The 19,779-nt window shown below is 38.2% G+C and overlaps 1 protein-coding gene and 1 long non-coding RNA gene across 2 annotated transcripts in view; one reads left to right on the forward strand and one right to left on the reverse strand.

Moving 5' to 3' along the window:
* Positions 1-19,779, forward strand: part of LOC116941582 (CUB and sushi domain-containing protein 3-like) — a 409,001-nt gene that overhangs the window by 12,582 nt on the left and 376,640 nt on the right. Inside the window, exon 2 of the mRNA XM_032952774.2 lies at positions 11,594-11,813. Within this exon, the coding sequence (XP_032808665.2) occupies positions 11,594-11,813 (220 nt within the window). The remainder of the gene's footprint in view (positions 1-11,593; positions 11,814-19,779) is intronic.
* Positions 10,298-16,639, reverse strand: LOC142924334 (uncharacterized). Its single transcript, XR_012941531.1, has 3 exons — positions 16,382-16,639; positions 15,867-15,966; positions 10,298-11,228 (listed from the first exon to the last, which is right to left on the reverse strand). It is a non-coding gene; the product is annotated as an uncharacterized LOC142924334 (long non-coding RNA).

Below are 19,779 nucleotides of genomic sequence, written 5' to 3' on the forward strand. Positions count from 1 at the left end.
TAAAGCCCAGCGTTTTCTAGCCTAGATTGTGTTGGCTCTTAAGCATCAACAATCACGAGGTTACACATGACTGGAGCATATTATTTCTGAATATTTATATTACCATTGATGAATATGAGTCCATAATAGTTTTTTTTTGGGTTGAATCATTTAAATATATAAATGTGTCGTTAAGCCCCCCACTGTCCGATACAGCCAATTAGTAAGGTTTGTCACGTAAACGAATTGGCATTTTCTGTTCACGTGAAAAACCTTACTAATTCATCGTCTTCTGTGTATTGCTGCTGTTGATGGCGAGCGACAACTATAATTTTGCACTGAGGTAGTTGAGCCAAATCATTGCATCAGGAGTAGTGGGGAGTGGTGCATCGCTGTTATGATGCCTCCTTCGTATTTGTGAATCGGGCATTGAATCGTGTTATGCTTTATGGTCTGTTCTGGGTGACTGTAGTCGCACACAGGATATGTTTTTTTTTTCAGAGTTATGATACGTGTCTGTGAATAATCTTTATGCATCTAACCATTATCTAATAGTTAAACTTATTTCTCGTATAATGTAGGATTGATTGACCATGAGCTTAGGATTTGGTAACTCCCAATTGGTAACATTTGCAAATAATTAAACTCACATTGCTTTACAGTTTCTAGTTGTGTTCGTATGGTATTAGTTGCCGGCTATTGATCTTTATCCACCACTGCCTTATGCATAATCATTAAACAATGACCTTTTAAGTAATCCAGACTAATGACTGCAAACACGAGCTTTAGCTGTGATGGTCTTGAGATCCAGTGCCACGAGATGATATGAAATAGTACTTCAAGAGATCTTGTGAAAAAATGTTGTTTTAATTTATAATTTAAATTATTCATACTTTAAATTATTTATAAACAAATATTTGAATAAGGCATTAATTTGAATTATTTATAATTTAAATTAATGTCTTATTTATCATTATTTATAATTTAAATTCACGTCTTATGAAAATATGTGTTTATTATGTATTATAATGTACGTAACTAGGTATTAAATCATAAACAAATATTTGAATAAGACATGAATTTTAATTATACATTATGTCGTATTCAAGTATTTAATGTCTTATTTAAATATTTGTTTATTATTTAATACATAGTTACATACATTTTAGTATTGGATGTTCTGTAAGCATGTGGGATTCTTGCTCATATATGCATACTGCACTACAGATAAGAACCAGCCTTATACATACAGCATTGCAAATAAACTCATGAATTTGACGTTGTTTTGGTGCTCTTGAGTGCCCTACTGAAAGTGTGGAATTATACATTATCTCTTTGTCTGTTAGGTTGTCGTTTCCCCTCTTACTCCAGAGATCCACGTTGTTTTGTCGTCCTTGCTGGGATTTACACTTTCCTTCATCCTTTTCTCACCAATGATTGTCACAGGCAATATGGATTTGTGTTTTTGTTTGTTTGTTAGGTGGGTCACTTGGAGATACCACATTGGTGATGAATAATCTCATTACAGAATTCAATGACTTCATCAGCCTAGTGGCATTGGAGACTGCCAGCTAACGCTTAGTCCAGAGTGCAAACTTGCCAATCACATTAAACAGCTGCTCATAAAATGAAGTGAATGGCACTGCAAACAGTTTTTTTTTTCCCAAGCACAGTACAACGACACTGCTGTGGGAATGGTTTTCTTTTTATGTTTTCGACGGGTTTCCCATTCCTGTAACATGTAAAGTATGTACTGACACTTGCCGTTTGTATCGTGGCCGATGTAAGAATGGTTGTACCATGCAGTAACATCTGTACCATCACAGGATGCCAATGAAATAACCTAACAGGTTATTGGGCCTTTCATACTGAAATAAAGAAAATATAAATTAACTAATATCGTTAACATCTCCTTGCTATGTAGAAGAGCCATTGTCCATAACGTTGCCTTGTTAGGTATTCCTTTTAAGGCAGTGCTTTTGACAAATGTGTTGAGGTTTTATAAGTCAAAGTAAATAATTGCTAAAATGAGCATTGAGGCGGTGTTCATCTCTAAATTAAAGCCCTCAGCGATTGGTGGAAATTCCACTAATCGCTGGTGTGGGAGAGTCTATCCATAGGACAGTCACTGTTGACTTCCTCACAGTCGTACTTATTTTAAAAATCATAGAGAAATGATGGTCTGAGGTTATGCACCATCGGCAATGACGTATCACGAAAAATTGCATTTAATATATTCAACATTGTTCTGTTTATGCATATACATGTTTCTTTTGCAACACTATACAGTATATACCGTATATATAGTAATTCCATGGCGTTTACAACATTTGTTTACATATTCACATGGAAATGCAAATACAACAGACATTTTTTGGTAGATTCCACATTAGCATGTGCACAACATGCATACCATATTGTGCTGGCTAATTTTCAGCATTGTCTCCAAATCCTTAAACATGTTACATTTCCTCCTAAGCACCACTTCAATGACTCTCAGCTTTATCTAATTTCTGTGACTTTACAATGTCTTATTTATTTAGCTTTGCATTTTGGTCTTATTACACATTTTTAATCACATTGCTTTCTGAGCTGCAATTGGCTGGAGTGTGTTGGCTGCATTATCATGTGAATATAAATGTCTTGTTCAATCTGTACTGATGTAGTGCACAGGCATTGCCACTGACGGCTGTTTGCATCAGTCGCGGCCATCCCGCTGTGTGTTCACTGCCTTGCAAATTGGGGATTATGCCATGACTTCATGCTGTAGTACTTCTAGGTTCAACCTCACCTTGCAGCCAAAGAATATAGAGCATTTTGACCAAGGCTTACCTTCAACATCATTACAAATTTCTCTTGCATGCCAAACATTCACAATATCTGTCCTCTGCTGACCTATGTAGAATGCAGATTATCATGGCAATTTTCTTTTTTGCAAACATAAAAATGCAAAAATGTTTCCAATGCAAAGATGTGTGCAATGTTAGAAATGGGCTCGTTTAATCAATGCTTTAACATGCCTCGTTATGATTATTTTGCATGCACACATATAGCAATGGGATTTTTTTTTATGTATTAACAAGTGTCAAAACATCCGTGTCAACAAAATTTGTCATGTTGTGATAAAGGATGTATTGTGCGAATTGTATTTATTAATGTACGCCAGGATAATTAATTTCGTGTGATTATGGTAGCCTAATGGCATGACAAAGGTGGAGAATTTGTTGTTTTTAGTTTTACCCTTGTGTGGCAATTAGTGTATTAATATATTATTTTGAGTTCCTGAAGCCAGTGTAATGTGGTCATTGTGATAAGTGAAATTAAATATCCTTTTTGGTATTATTATTTTACAGTAAAACTATTGACCAGTGACAATAGATTGAGTCGTCGCCCGTAATTGAATCATGTACCATGATTAGCATGATGACTGTCGTTCTCATTTGGCTTGCACATGCCCTACATTGTACTGGACATCTCAGGCAGTGTATCAGAGATTTTAATATAATTTTCATAAAAGTGCATTATGGTCCCTCACTGATTCTCTTGAATGCATTGACGTCCATGGATATTAATAAATAAATAAAACTGCCTACTTTATAATTTATAGAAACACACCAACGTGCCTCGGCAAGGCATTATATTAAAAAAATGCCATAGACAACGAACATGGAACAAAAGCTGGAAAATTCACAAAGAAACATGGAGAGGTGTATGCTTGGAATTTCACTAAGAAACAGAAATGGGGAACACGTGGATCAGAGGACATGCACAATTTGGGGACGTAGTATTGACTTTTAAAAAGTCAGTGGGCTATGCTGGACATATTGTGACTAAAAAGGATGATGACTGATGGTTGAGATTTATTATTGAGTGTCAGGCAAAGGATGATATATAACTTATAGGACAACTATTGCAAAGATGGAGGTATGAGCCAGATGGATTGTTGTGCCTTGAGACCATGAAGGAAGGTGACTTGGGGAGTCCTTCATCCAGCAGTGAATGGATAACACTATGTAACACAATTGTTATTCCTGGGTAGTAAGTGTTATTTCGTAATTGCTTATGCCTAAAAAGTATAGAAAATGTCTATTATTCCCTACAAGCTTTGCTTTTGTGACTAGGACAGTGATATTTTGAAATTTACCTATTTTCAATGAGAAAATGGGCGAATTTGTGTCTTTTCGTTCATATAAAGTCAGAAAAAAAACATGTGAATAAAAATCAACATGTATTTATACTAAAGTAAAACAAAAATGACTACAAAAGATTTAGAAGTGAGTAGTTTTTCGAGATTACGATTATACTGTAAATGACTTTCATGAATCAGCCCTCAAATGTAGTCTCCCATCATGTTATCGTTATACTGTCCTTGGTAGTGGCGTTCAAAGTCTAGTATATCCTGGTGGAAGCGCTCGCCTTGCTCCTCTGAGTACGCTCCCATGTTTTCCTTTAATTTATCAAGATGAGCATCAAGGATATGGACTTTTACGGACATCCTACAGCCCATTGTGCCATAGTTCTTCACCAGTCTCAACCAGCTCCATGTAGTTTTTAACCTTGTGATTGCCCAGGAAGCCACGAACCACTGCGACAAAGCTGTTCTAAGCCGCTTTGTCCTTACTAGTCAGCTTCTTGGGGAATTCATTGCACTCCAGGATGTTCTTTATCTGTGGTCCGACGAAGACACTGGCTTTGACCTTTGCCTCAGACAGCTTAGGGAAGAAGTCTTGAAGGTACGTTAAGGCTGCCGACTCCTTATGTACAGTTCTGAGAAATTGATTCATAAGCCCCAATTTGATGTGCAGTGGTGGCATCAGCACCTTCCGGGGGTCTACCAGTGGCTTCCACTTGACGTTGTTCCTCCCCACAGAGAACTTGGTCCACTGTGGCCAGTCCCTCCTGTGGTAGTGCGCCTTGGTGTCCCTGCTGTCCCAAAGGCAAAGACAGCAGGGAAACATGGTAAAACCACCTTGGAGACCCATCAGGAATGCCACCATTTTGAAGTCTCTGATGACCTCCCATCCATACTCATCATACTTCAAGGCATCCAGCAAGGTCTTGATGCTGCTGTAATCCTCTTTGAGGTGCACCGAGTGAGTCAGGGGAAGAGACGAGTACTTATTACCATTATAGAGCAGCACGGCTTTGAGGCTCCTGGATGAGCTGTCAATGAAGAGGCGCCACTCATTCTGGTTACAGGCGATTCCAATTGCCTCGAACAGACTGGTCACATTGTGGCAGAAGCAGAGCCCATCTTGACAGGTGAAGAAGCTGTGACTTGCACACTTTTATCCAACAAGTTCCACTACTTGAGCCTAGATGTCAAAAGCTTGGCATTGGACTTGGTGAGACCAAGATCTCTGATCAAGTCGTTAATGTCTTTTTGGTTGGGGTAGTATGGGTTTCTCTTCCTCAGCTCCACCTCTGAAATTGTCATCTGAATCTACAACGTCTTCCTCGCTCTCTGACTTGCTGCTCTCTTCTAAAGACGGCTGCTCTCTCTCCGGAGGAGTGGGTACTGGGAGCTCATGGCAGTGTGGCACCAGGGCGATGGATGAAGGAAGCTCCAGATACGTGATAGCAGGTGCATTCTTGCCAGTCCGACGTTTGGAAGGGTCCACCATGCAGAAGTAGCAGTTTCTTGAGTGGTCAGTGGGTTACCGCCAAATTCTTGGGATAGCGAACTTCATGGCTCTCTTTTCCCTTCTGTACCATCCTACAAAAATGCATTTCTTTCATCCATTAATAATGTGTAAGAGATTCTTGCAACATTTTTCATGTATTATATATTTTTTCAATGACATGGAAAATTGTAAAACATTTTAACGTTAAAAACTTTTACAATTTAAAACATGTTAACAAATTTTGTAACAAAATTCTGAGCAACAATTGTCCATCTTACTTTCCAGAGTTTTTTTTTTGCATTGCTCGCAGGTGAAATGAAGTGCCCAGGGATTGACTTGATCCCCGACAGGCATGCCGAAATATGCCTTGTTGTAGGCCTCACACATCTTAGCAGACGCTTCCACAGAGTACTTTTTCGCTCGTGTCTTGATAAATTGGCCGCAGACATAGCAAAATTGCGTCTGCCGGATGCTTGCAGCCTCTTGATGATATCTCAGAAAAATGCAGATATGTATCCACTTAGGTAGCTGGAACTATACTGAACTGGTGGGCTAAAGGCCCCTGTATTTATATTACTATTTATATTACCAGAAGGTTCTGGAATGTTCTGGAAAATAGGTACATTTCAAAATATCACTGTCCTGGTCACAAAAGCAAAGTTTGTGAGGAATAATAGACATTTTCTGTACTTTTGAGGCATAAACAATTAGGAAATAACTTAACACCCGGGAACAAAAAAAATGAGGATGATAATGCATGTACGAATACAACTTTTTTAATGAAGGAAGACTTTTTAAAGTGAGGGATACTATTCCAGTAATAATGAGATGCATGCGTACGTAGTTGAGATACGTTTAATATTTTGCTGAAGACCATCACACCGAGAGCTGCTGTCTTCATAAAAAATACAAGCTCCGTGTTTAATGTGACAGTGAACCATTGCGGAGGGACCGTGGCCCTCATGAATAAGTTGTCTTGTTGGGACAATGGCATTGACAGAAATCCCCAGAGACTCCAGACCTCAGAGGTGACGATGGACAGCAGCGTTGCCACAATCATGCTTTCCCATTCAGGCCGAAAAAGAGAGTTTACACTGAACCTCAAACAAGGCCCAACGCCTCCCTCCCACCTTCACTCTCACGTCTCACCCAGGATCTCACGTCCTTCACGGTCTCATTTGGACCACCCCTCCCCCACCTTTGAAAAGAAGATAATAGATCTTCACTATTAATTAGGGTTAGCTTCATCAAAGGCAACCCATCTTGCTTGTATGCAGGCGACTTAAAAATTGCTTTTGCTTGCCTGATGGGGAAAGTGCATTACATGAAAAAGAGAGTACTCTATGTCATTGATCTATGGTTGGTACCGACATGCAAATCAATGATGTTGTGGCTGTGTTACATTGCTTTCACGGTTGCTATCCAATATGTTTTTTGAGTTGGTGGACAAGAGGTCTGGCATTTCGCTTCCACGGAAGCTCCTTCAGGAACTGAATTGAAGAAGCTCCCAGCACATGCAATGAAATGTTGGATCTCATGCTGTGCAACCCAAAAACACACACATTGCAGAGATGTGCCATTTAAAATGCTAAACATGGACTTCTATGTGAATCAAAGCAGGGGAGTAAAGGGATAACTCTTATAAATAGTGCTTTCACCAAGGCCCACTCATAAATTGATGGCCATTTGCTGCTAAATAAGTCAATCAATTTACAAATCGATAAACTTAATTTCAGGGATGAGCATATGTGGTGGATACGTGTGCACAGGCTGTAGGACAGGCAAGAAGTAGAGTTGAAAAGAGGTGCCCTTCGTGTCACTTTCAGATAAGTGTTGTGTTGCACAAGAATTGGTCTCTCGGTGATAGTGAAAGAACAAAACTAAAAAAATGCCACTTTAAATTTTCACATCAAGTGCCCAGTGGCAACTAATGCCTCATTGAAAACTGAACCGCAGTACACAATTTAAATGTATTATCCCGTACCTCCGATTAGCACGGTTGGCTACGTACGGTGCGAAAGACGCTCAACGTACATACATATTGTGGCGAGAAAATAGGCCAATATCACTGAGAATGACTCGACCACTTACAGTCATCATTGTAACACTCCAAAGGTATAGCAGAAACACAATACTGACAAATAGCATCATCAATGTGCATAATCAAAATGAATGTGCTAGGTATGCAGATGTTTTACAATATTTTGTGTCTTAATGACAATGTGGCACATACTATTATTGTTGACATTTGTTGACTTCACTGATACATAGTGTTCACATAAAAGTACCTCGGCTATTGATGGAAATGCACTTTATACTGATCGATATAATGTATTACTTGATGTAAAGCATCACACAGCACTCCGATGAACATTCATTATCAATCGCACAACGTTTATTGATATAAAATTCGAGTGTGACGTACAATGGTTTCTTTATTCAAGAGGAATTTCAGTTAAATACACATCCCACCGTGGTAACTAATATCCAAAATAACGAATTGTTATCTGTGAAGATATAAATCTAAATAGGTTGACCTCGACACGCAATGATTAGTTTACTTTAAACCAATTATGTAAAGTAAAATTAATTAGAGTACTGCATTCAATTTCACTTCCCACCCTCCCCCCACATCACTATATAGGTTATCATGGAGTGACGCAGTGGTTAGTGCACTGCACTTCGAGTTTGATGATCGGCCCCGGCTAACATCAGTGGCGAGTGATATTTTACTTGTTTTTGGGTCGTTAATTCGCACTGACCAGTGTGTAGTATGATCAAACAACTTCCATGACTGAATGGCATGGAAAAGTATGCATGTCGCAGTGGATTGACCAAAGAGCTTAAAGGTAACTATTAGTTTACTCTAAGAGCACAGTTGTTTCATGAGTTTTGCATTTCATTGCTCACATCCAAAAGAGTGATACCACAATACACTGGAAAGATATCTAACACATATAAGAGTGTGACCTGCAGTTTTATTCTCGAAAATCACATTCACTGAATGGGCTCCATTTGCAAATAATGTAAAAGCCAAAAGACGAAGGTCAACATGAATGGCCAAGCCATTCCACTGATACTGCAGAGGGTCACACAAATGCTTCGTGTAGTCCTTGCTGGTTACACACACACTCGAAACTTTGTAATGGCTCTCAGAGGCTCCCGCAGGACTAATTACCAGCCTGAAACTCGAAAGTTTCTAAGGTCACCTAACTTTATCGACAAAATAAGCTATCTTTTGATCCACAGTCTTCCTTTATATGAGTGGCCTTCTGTGATATCTCTTTGTTTCTGTTTTGATAAAGGTTCTAAAAGGGAAAATGCTTAACTTCAAGTGTAGTGTGCTTTAATCTTCCTCTCGGTGTTATGAGGTCAGTAAGCTACCCATTTGCAGGAGTCTGTGGCAGATATCCAATCATACAGCTGAATCGCCTCTGCAAAGGCATGGAATGGCATGCAATTTTTTTTGCTGTGTGTTCATAGGAAAATATATAATTAACAAAACACCAATTTCATAATTAGATATTTTTTGTTCATCTGATGTTTAATATCAAGCAACTCTAAATGTTTTCTTCATTTATACGTGTATTACACTATAGTTGACTTATGTCACAACGGCAAAGTATGAGTAAATAAGCATCTGAACATATCTCAAGAGGCCATGAACATGTACTTCTGCTAGAGACTGGACCATTAGGATACCAATGCCACTTCAAGACACTTGACAAACTTGAGCTTGATAAGCTATCGTCTTCCTCCTTGTGCGATTTAATTGTCTAGTTGTAGAGCCACAATTTACTATTTTTTTTAAATATATGAGAAATTGCTCAAATTACCTTTCTTTGTAAAACTGTATATTTCATGAAATTTGGCATTATACCATTGAACAATGTCTGAAATGACAAAAAGTAAAATTTGTAGAATGTTGTTTTACAACAAGGGTTTCTTGGGGTTGCTTTTGGGTGTGCTTCTGTATCTGCTAATAAGCAACAGGATTTACATATGATGGTATGTAAGATTCATGCGGAGTTATTTGTTTAAAATGAAAATATATTTAATTGGAATGCCTACTTTAACATGAATTATGCAGTAATTTGGGAGGACAAAGTCATCAATATAAGTGTTTGAAGTATTCTGCTGACTGGGACAATTAAATTGACCCTAGAAAAGAGGCAACTAATTAGAGCTGAGACTTTCCATACTCAAGGCAGTACTTAGGTATTTTATGGCCTTGGAATGACAGATGTGTGTGAGGTCCTTGGCTAAGGATATACTTGACAGATGTGTGATTGTCCCATGTAATGGCCTTTAAAATTGCTTGATGGTATTTTTTCTAACGTAATTAATTGATTCATATTTTAATTGAAAAGTCCATAAATAGGATGTATGCTCTAATATGAGGTAATTTACGTGGCAAAGAGTAAGCCTACATCTTTATGGCAGTGTTCCTGTGCTGTCTCCCACTGAGCCAGGTGACTCAGCCCTTGGCCGAGCCATTCGCAATCGGAAGGTTGCAAGTTCAAATTCAGGCTGGAGGTTGACTCAGCCCATAATATCTTTGGGTTCCATAAAATTACGATTGCATTGTGGGAAAGTCAAGAGTGGTTGTCCTATTGATACTCACCCCCTGCCATAGGAAAGCAGAATTTCCACCACTGGCTCTGGGCTATTGAAAGATGAGCAATGTCTCAATGGTCACTTGAGCAGGAAATTGCAATGTATTAATAACATATGCACACGTACAATTTAGAAAACTTACACACACGTTAACATTAACTATTTACTTGAGTGCAGTTATACTTTTAAAGGTGTATATATAAATGTTTTGTCGTCAAAATTAGCATGCATTTATGGGATTTTATCATTGCTGATTATTTTATCTTCAAATGAATATTTTTAAAGCAGTTTACAGCATAATTAGTTCTGTATTTGACATACAAGAATGCAGCAGGCAGGTCTTGCTTGTATGCTGCATCATATTCCTGAATATATCATAATCAACATCATTAGACCTCCTTTGCCAGTACCAAAATGTAATAATAGGGTTTTTTCCCCTTTTTTCTGGTAACAAAACTGAAACCTTTTTTTACGAGGATTCATTTCTGCATTAACCACAATACCTGCAGTCAAAATGCAAACAAAAAACACACTATGATAATATATGCATTGTCCTTGAAACTGATTGGTCCACACCAAGGGACGACTTTCTTTTGAGCCTCGCCTTTTGGCGTCATCTGGTCGAGCACCAATTGAGTCGAGGCTCAAAAGAAAACCGTCCCTTGGTGTGGACCAATCAGTTTCAAGGACGATGCATATATTATCATAGTATGTTTTTTGTTTGCATTTTGACTGCAGGTGTTGTGGTTAATGCAGACATGGATCCTCGTAAAAAGGTTTCAGTTTTGTTACCAGAAAAAAGGGGAAAAACCCTAGTATTATATTATAATCATTGGGGATTTAGGCACTTAGTATAAGTATACCTATTCTTTTAGCTTCCAACTAAGGAATGTCAGGAAGTCTTCCTCTCATGCTGTTATATCTCACCACATCCCTTTGCCAGCCACGCTCTTGAGTTGGGACGCAAATATATATTTTTTGATGGCTTGTGGATGATCCATTCAGCAACTGTGGAGATGATCAGACACCGTGTTTGTGACATTGCAATCTGGCTTACGGAAGCCTCAGATTAGTGTGAGATAGGCTCCACTGCCAAGGTGCTGATTAACTCTAGATGACTGTTATGGCGCTGAGATAGCACCTCATCTAAAACACATCAGGGCACATTACAATTGTGTTCAATGTAGACAATCCATTTGTTCAGTAAAGGGGCGAAAACAGGCAGTACGGGCTCACTATTCAAAAGCATTCTTTTTGGTACAATGCAGTTTTAATTAAATCACCTGGAATTGGGAGATAGAAAACATTTCGTTGTTCAAATTCATCTGTACCTTATCAGTAACATATGCTGTGATTTCCTGTTCTTTCTGCAGGTCAGAATACCTGTGATGAAACCCTTCAAGGTCTGAATGGAACTATTGAAAGCCCCGGATTTCCGTATGGATACCCCAACAAAGCCAATTGCACCTGGATCATCGTGGCCACGAACAAGAGTCGAATCCAATTGACTTTCCTTTCTTTTGCTCTGGAGCAGGAGTTTGACTTCATGTTGGTTTTTGATGGAGAAGCCAGGCCAGAGAATTTCCGAGCGAGGTAAGTGTAAGCGCACAATGCAACACACTTGTTTCTGTGTTCTACCATGTACTACAATGTTGCATATCCAACTCACTGGAGACAAAGATATGGGCAGATATGCGAACACGTCGGATATGTGGTTAATTGGTCGGATATGTGACGTACTTATGCTGATCCTTGCAATATTGTTGATGCACTTAAAGGTTATATACAGAGGCAATCGTGGTTAGTACCTCAATATCTAAGTTCTAGCCTAAGAGCACATGGTATAGGTCAGTATTCTTCATTCGAAGGAGGCGAGATCTGATTGAAACGACATTTCAAGATCTCAAGAACTACGTGGGGAAATTGCAGGAATTACACAGAAATAAGTATAATATTTGCAAACCAGAAAAGACACCTGTGTATCATAATAATAATGCTATATACTGCAAAGTTTACTGCATACATTAAAGAGTGAAAATGTAAATAAAGTATTCTAACATAACAGCGGTAGAGTGTGCAGCTGGACGTTGGATGGTTGCGAGTTCAAATTCTGGTAAGCGGTACACTCAGCCCTTTATCCTTCTGGAATGGATAACATAGGTACCACATATTGGGGAGGTCAACAGTTGAAACGTCGTACTCAGATTGTAAATGTTGTGGCTTTGCTCTCCAACACACCGGTGTGCTGTGCTAGTAACGAATTGGCATGTTCTGTTTACGTGGCTAACCTTACTAATTGGCTGTGACGGGTGGTGGCGGGTTTAAAGACACATTCATAGTCATGCGATCTAACCCAAAAACCTATATCATAGTAAAATCCTATGGACACACTTGGTCCCATCATAGAAATGTGTATTTGCCACCACTATCTCAGGGATATGAAAAGGAGATGGACCACTGCCTCAAGCTTATTTGAGCAATACACCGCTTTAACTTTTTAACGTAACACATGGCCAAGCCTTCCTCAAATTGCCACCGGACATTTGTGTAATTTTGAAGTGGTGGGCATTTCATTAGCTGCTGCGGTTTAAACTGCCTTGTGACTCCATGCACGTTTCCACAGAGTTGCCGGCAGTGGAGAGATGTTGCACCTTCGAGAACCATTTCTGGCTATATTGCATTAATTGGGTGCCATGCTGCGTTTCCTGCATGAAATAGCTTAGTTCACACTGTGACTAGTTTATGAACTAATTTATTGACTGCAATGTACCAATTCTCGATTACTCAGATTTGTATTTATTATTTTCATTACCATTACAGTAATTTCATTTTTGTTAATGGCTAAGTATTGCATTTGCTAGTTTTTGCTTTTTATCTCCACGAAATATATGTATGGGCAATTTCTTTCAGGTGCCATGCATTATTTGAAGGTTTCGTGATTTCAAAAATATAAAATACAATTAAAACTACTTTGCAAGAACTGAACATATTACACCCCTATACGATAATTTTTTAGATACATTTTTTGATTGATAGTCAATTGCTGATGAATATATTCCCAAGTTTTGGATCAATATCACTGTTGATGAAAGCAGCAAAAGTAAAACAATTGTGCTCACTTATTTCACTGAAGCTATTGTTCTCATTTCAAATTAGATCAGTTTCATGTAAAGTGGTGAACACTGACATCCTCTACAGACTGAACGGTATCGATAATGTTAAAATAATGGAAATTCATGGTTTTCAAATACATATTGGGTATATCACCTACCATCATTCACGTTAAATGCAAAAAAAATACAGGGTGCTTGAAAAAAATGTTAACACTTCTGATAATTTGCAACAACACCACAAGAAGTGTGCCTCCAGGCTCTGGAGACCACCTGGAGAAGATTCCAGGCACGCGTTGACAACGATGGCGAACAAGTGGAGACTTTTTGAAGCGATTAAGATACATTTGTTATCATGTTACAGTGTATTATCCATTCTATTCCATTAAAAACGATCGACCCATTTAAGTGTTCACATTTTTTTGAAGTCCCCTGTATTTTAGCAATTATTCACCATACTTAAACCTTGAAACAAATCATGATCTCAACAGTGAAATTATGCAGTTTTTTTTCTCTGCTGTGATATTAGAGCATGGTCATCATATTCCATTTTATCTCCCAGTCTGGTATCAGTAACATGTGAGCCTGAACTCCAAGGCTGTTCAACACTCATGTTTGAGGGGTTGTGATTATTAGCCTTCATTTTTGAACTGCAAATACATCGAGACACCACACATCGGTGAGTATGAGTCACAGTGCTATGGATTGAAACTGACTGGTCTTGATTTTGTAAATGGCGTGCACTTACTCACGGAACTCCTGAATGTGAATAGAGTTAAAATATATGTATCAAAGTCTACGCGTGAAGGCCTAAGGTTAATGAAACATTGGCATCGCTTCATGGCGAGACCCAATTAAGTCGGAAAGCACTGCATTACAGCAACTTGATTTTCATGATTATGCGGCATTATTGGAGCATCTTGGAAGGGTAAAGCATGATGGATGTACGTATTGGTAAAACATCAACTATAATTGATGGACTGCCCGATATCTGAAAATACATACAAATTAGTATTCAGACGATGTATCCCTTGTTGTTTGTACATCCTTAACCAAAATGCTTGAATCTGCACTCAAGCTTGTTTACAATCATGCCTTTGCATAATCTGTAGTTAAATGTATTACAATAGTGCTACGAGAGTGCTTGTGGGTAACTTTTTGTCGCAACTATTATATACTTTCCATTCATACCACACTGTTAAACCCAATAAATCTGCCATCGTTACATGAGGGTTCACTGTCAGTCACATCACGACACTATAGTCTATGTTCTTGGTTCTTTCGGTAAAGTCACGTAGAAGGGAAACAATAAAATAATAAAAATATAAACAATAAAATTCTCACGACGTTTCGACTGCAACACAAGCAATCATCATCAGGTGTGAAAACCACAAGAAAATTCAAATTTTCAAATTCAAATTTTCAAATTCAAATTTTCTTGTTGTGGTTTTCATACCTGATGATGATTGCTTGTGTTGCAGTCGAAACGTCGTGAGAATTTTTTTTTATATTTTTATTATTTTATTGTTTCCCTTCTACGTGACTTTTCCGAAAGAACCAAGAATATGAATCCCTGCAGTCACAAAAGCTTTAAATCAAAACTATAATCTATGTTCACATTAGGCATTAAATCTTGATGGCAATGCAACCACAAAGTCATTTTCACAAAGTTGAGAATGGTGTGATTGTTGGTCACATTAAAAATAACATCTTTTAGGAACGACTTCATAAGCAAATTATTATCTGTAGTTAACCTATAGTTGATTAGTTAATAATGAAAAGGAAATGTAATATTTAAAACGTGTATTAGGCTCTCGCATTCTCTACATTGTATGCTGTATACTCAAATATATATTTTCCCCCTGTTTAATTGGCAATATATCATTTGAACTCTGCTATAAAATTACTGCCATGCCCATTAAAAAAAAAACGCTTCACCTGAAGAGTTTGACACTGACCCATATAAAACCTCATACTACTGTTAAAAGTAATGGTGCCTGCATGGTTATACTTTCACTGCATAGAATGTTTGTCCAATATATACTATTATTATACGTGCAAATACTTTGCATTGTATATTAATCATTCAGCAAAAAATATGTTCAGGGGTGGAGTGGTAGCTCAGTGGTTAATCATAGATTTTGCAGCACAATTTTGCAATCCACTGTTTGATCAAGGCCTCCCAATGCCGTGTCACTCAGGAGGGTTGTTTGGCCAAACTTTATCATGCTGGTCAGTGCCTTTGGTGCCGATATTTATACACCAAACTAGGTTCTGATTAAAGCTGCGTTGACCAAGTGGAGACCCAGGACAAGTTCAGTTGTCACATTCCACTGATGTTAGCTGTAGCTGGGATATGAATGCAGGGTCAATGGGTGCACAGCACAGTGTGTTAACCCTTTCTTGTTCTGAGACGTCTGCAAGTCGCAGGGTGGGGGGTCCCGTTCACTGCTGGATTTCGTAACGAGCAAGTAATTAGCATTCATTTTTATCTAGAGAGGCATAGCACCGTTGTTTGTAAAGACATTATACTCACCGCAGAGAACTGGAGCGACTGCACGATGATAGCTGGCGCCAAACTGTGCTACTCGCCCTCCCTCATGGCCTTGTGAGAGCCTCGGTACTTTTTTTCCGACCTGAAAACGTACCGATAACGTTCTTTTATTATTACACGCTTTTTGTTAACTCACTCTGTTGTTGTCGGTATCCTCAAATCTTGTAACTCAATTTTTACCCACTTCCAAATGTGGTATCGACTGTAAACTTGGTATACATATGTTCATACTGATGACAATACTATATTCTATCATAAAAAAAATTAAAATGCACATATATTTGAAAACATTCGTTTTTATACGTTATGTTTCGGCTTGGCTCTAATGGTCCATGGTAAACTCACGTTGGCTGTAAATAACCACGGTCCCCTTACGTTATGGAAATCTTCGGGGCCACTTCCTGGAGTTCTTCCATTACTAGTACGATACATTTCATTAAAGCGTGTTTAAAAAAAAAAAAGTCGTTTTAAATATTACTTATTTTATTTTTTCTTACACGTTCATCACTGGAATGGCGAAGGGTTAACAGTGTCAACATATCCGACCATGTCCGTCTGCAAGATCCGACCATGTCCGTCCGGTGCTTGCCAAGTTGCGTTGGCTTCCGGTTGCTGAATGAATACATAAGTTTGCACTCATGACACACAAAAAATACTTGTCACAAACTAACCACAATACCTTATTGATATCGTCGAGGAGCATGAACCATTACACGAACTCCACCAGTCATCCTCGCAGCGGATTTGGGCTAGCCATCAAACAAAGTTGGTCACTGCATCGTGCACTTTCACATGCTCTTTTGCAGCCGTCTGGAATGTTCTTACCGTCCGATATTAGGAAACCACTCGAGCTATGCACTTTAAAATAAAGATTAAAAACTAATTTCTTTAGAACTGATTTTTGTGTTTAGTTATCCTTCTCCTGCATTTCCAATTAGCACGGTTGGCTACATACGGTGTGAAAGAAGTTCAACATACATACATTCATCAACATTTGAGGCAAAAATAAATATTTCCATTCTAGATTTGAGGTTTCCGTGACTGCAAGGATCCATACTCTTTGGTTCTTTCGGTAAAGTCACGCACGTACGTGACTTTACCGAAAGAACCGAAGAGTATAAATATTTCCAGTAGAACTTAAAATGTATAATTAGATTATTGTGTGCAATTTTATTTCCAGTAGTGTTTCAGCATCTGTACTGAGAGACACTGGTATAACTGCAAAATGTGCCATTCAGTGCATCTTTATAAATGACACATTTAATTATAAACACCGGCATCAACACTCTCATGTTATTTTTATGAACAATTTCACAAAGTTTTTTTGAATTAAAAAAACCCTTCAAGGTAAAAGAAAATGAGACAAATTTACAGCAGGGATTTTCAAATTACAGTTTTCTTTTTCCCTTTAATATATTACGTAAACACAATTGCGCCATTCTGCTTATATTGTTTCTCTGGTATCGAAATTGGACTTTTTATATTGACCAAGTCAGCAGACAATATGAATTAATTAGAAATGTAGCAAGCACAATGCTAATATAACATAGATGCATTTAGGGGTTAAATTTGGCTACAGCCCTGTGGACCACATCCCCAGTTTGCTATTTTTCCATTGCCAAATGGGCCACGGTTGAGCAATTACTTCTTTCACAGCCTTTTGCTTCAAGAAACCCTACTGTTCATTCATAGCACCCCCTACCACCGCATCCCACTTCCACCCCTCCTTTCCTGAACTACCCTCCGATTAAACCAACCACTCATTTTTCAGTGTTCCCTCGTTCGCAAGGGACACGTTCCGGAGATGCTCGTGAATAGCACATTTCGCGGATAATTATATTGGCCTACGAATATTGTACTCACAACGTCTGCAGATGCTTCGAGGAGTTATCTATCTCTATCTATCTCATCACGTTATCTCCCATCACTTTGTCCATTATCACTTTATCTCTCATCACTTTTTCCTCTCTTCGCTTTCTTTTTCCCTCTCTCGATGCAGTCATGTAGAGTTTTAGATGCGATTCAAAGATAGTGGAAATCTCGGTTAGCAAGTTTGAGAATAACGAGGAAATACTGTATTCTGAATTCAAGTGCAATGTTTGTAAGCTGGGTCTAACTACAGTGATAACGTGTTTTTTTTATGATTGTCCATGCAGATAATTTGATTGAAATAACTATGCGATTTTATATTATCCTGAGAGTACAAATAGTGTGTTCATTTTGTTTGCATATTTATACAGGTGTTTATAACTTAGAACCTGCATGTAGGTTAGAAATTATTTAATCACCCTGATAAATTAATTAGTATTAAATAAATGTATGCACTTTATATCAGGTACGCACTTTATTGCAGTGCTAGCTGAAAAAAACACCACTATATACCTGATAACTAATATTATTTTAAGATGATTATTAAAAAAACGCTTAACACGTATTGAGATTGTTGCAGAACACTGCAAAATTTCACAAAAAATAGTTTATTTCAGACCTGGTAAGGAATTTAAAATGACGCATAATTGTGCCTTGAATTAATGCTGTGTTAATATTCTGTCGAGATTTTTTTTCTGAGCTGGTGGTAGGAACTCGCCATTTGTAAAATTATATCGAGACTTCACTTTGTGATGATGGTCCAATTACAGGAGATTGTGGGGGCCAGTTCAGTTTTTTTTTATTACAAATCAGTGGTGAGTGAATCAGTTCCACTTCAAGTGAGTCGTGTTAGTCATATAACTGAATAGCCACTACGGTGACTCTCTGATTTAAGATACTTTACTTTGACAGCATTCAAGCTGGAATTTAAGAATACAATAACGTCAGATACTGTGTTATGAAAGGGAATTGTCAAAGATTCAGCTTATGCTATTCCCTTTTAAAGGGAACTTTTCATGTTCACAATGCACTTGATTGATAAGTATCAAAAGAGAGAAAATCAGGCTAAGATGAGTCCAAACATTTTAAGTATATTATTTACCTTTTATCAACTTGCTTGTAATATTTAACTTAAATTGGGTATCTGGTTATGCATTTATTATGGAAATATTGGTATGCAATCTCTAGTTCTGACGTATTTGCAAATAACAGCACAATGCCATCAGCATACAAATATGTGTTGGCTTCCTGGCATGCTGCTGAGAAAGCATTAGTTTTAAATACAATCAACAGGACGCTTTGGCAAATTCTTGTAGCATTACAGCCGTGACTGGCTAAGCATTGATTATGTTATAGCACACTGGACTCAGAATGCAAAGCTAACCAGCTTGATGCCATATCGCCACAGCCATTTAATGATGGGTTTGAGAACCGAGTTGGGAGTCTCAGCCCACATTCCTACGGCAGCCCCATTGGGCCAAACCAACACCGAGTGGGCTATGTCGCCAACTTGCTTGTGGGCCATGTGGCTTGCTTTGTTATAGGAAGTTGCAAGCTTTCACCCAAACACGCGTTGGAACCTGTTGTAATGGTACTCGGTGAGTTCAGAAGAGTGTATGTTGAAATTCTTGTGCACCGTACGTAGCCACCCATAGCCAAGACAAACGTAGCCAACCGTGCTAATTGGAGGTGCGAAACGGATTTGAATGTGATGCACATTCAATGCTGTTTCTTAATTTTGTCAACTTCAGGACCATGTTTTTAGTAATAAAAACAAATCGGCAAAATATTATACAAAGTTTACACATATATTGGGTGCATAGCCTAACCCAAGCATACGTTACATATGCTGAGCTGTTCCTGAAACAGCTCGTCTGTTTACATTACCATGCAAACATTCCTTGGCATCTCTTTTCTCATGTATTTATCACTTATTGCTTCTGTCCATTCATAGGTACAACACGTACTGTACATTCTACCTTTTGATCAACTTGGAAAATAATATAATTGGCCCATTGAAGAGAAA

Source organism: Petromyzon marinus, chromosome 12, assembly GCF_048934315.1.
Source record: "Petromyzon marinus isolate PM22_M1 ecotype Great Lakes invasive population chromosome 12, UKy_Petmar_22M1.pri1.0, whole genome shotgun sequence".
NCBI lineage: Eukaryota > Metazoa > Chordata > Hyperoartia > Petromyzontiformes > Petromyzontidae > Petromyzon > Petromyzon marinus.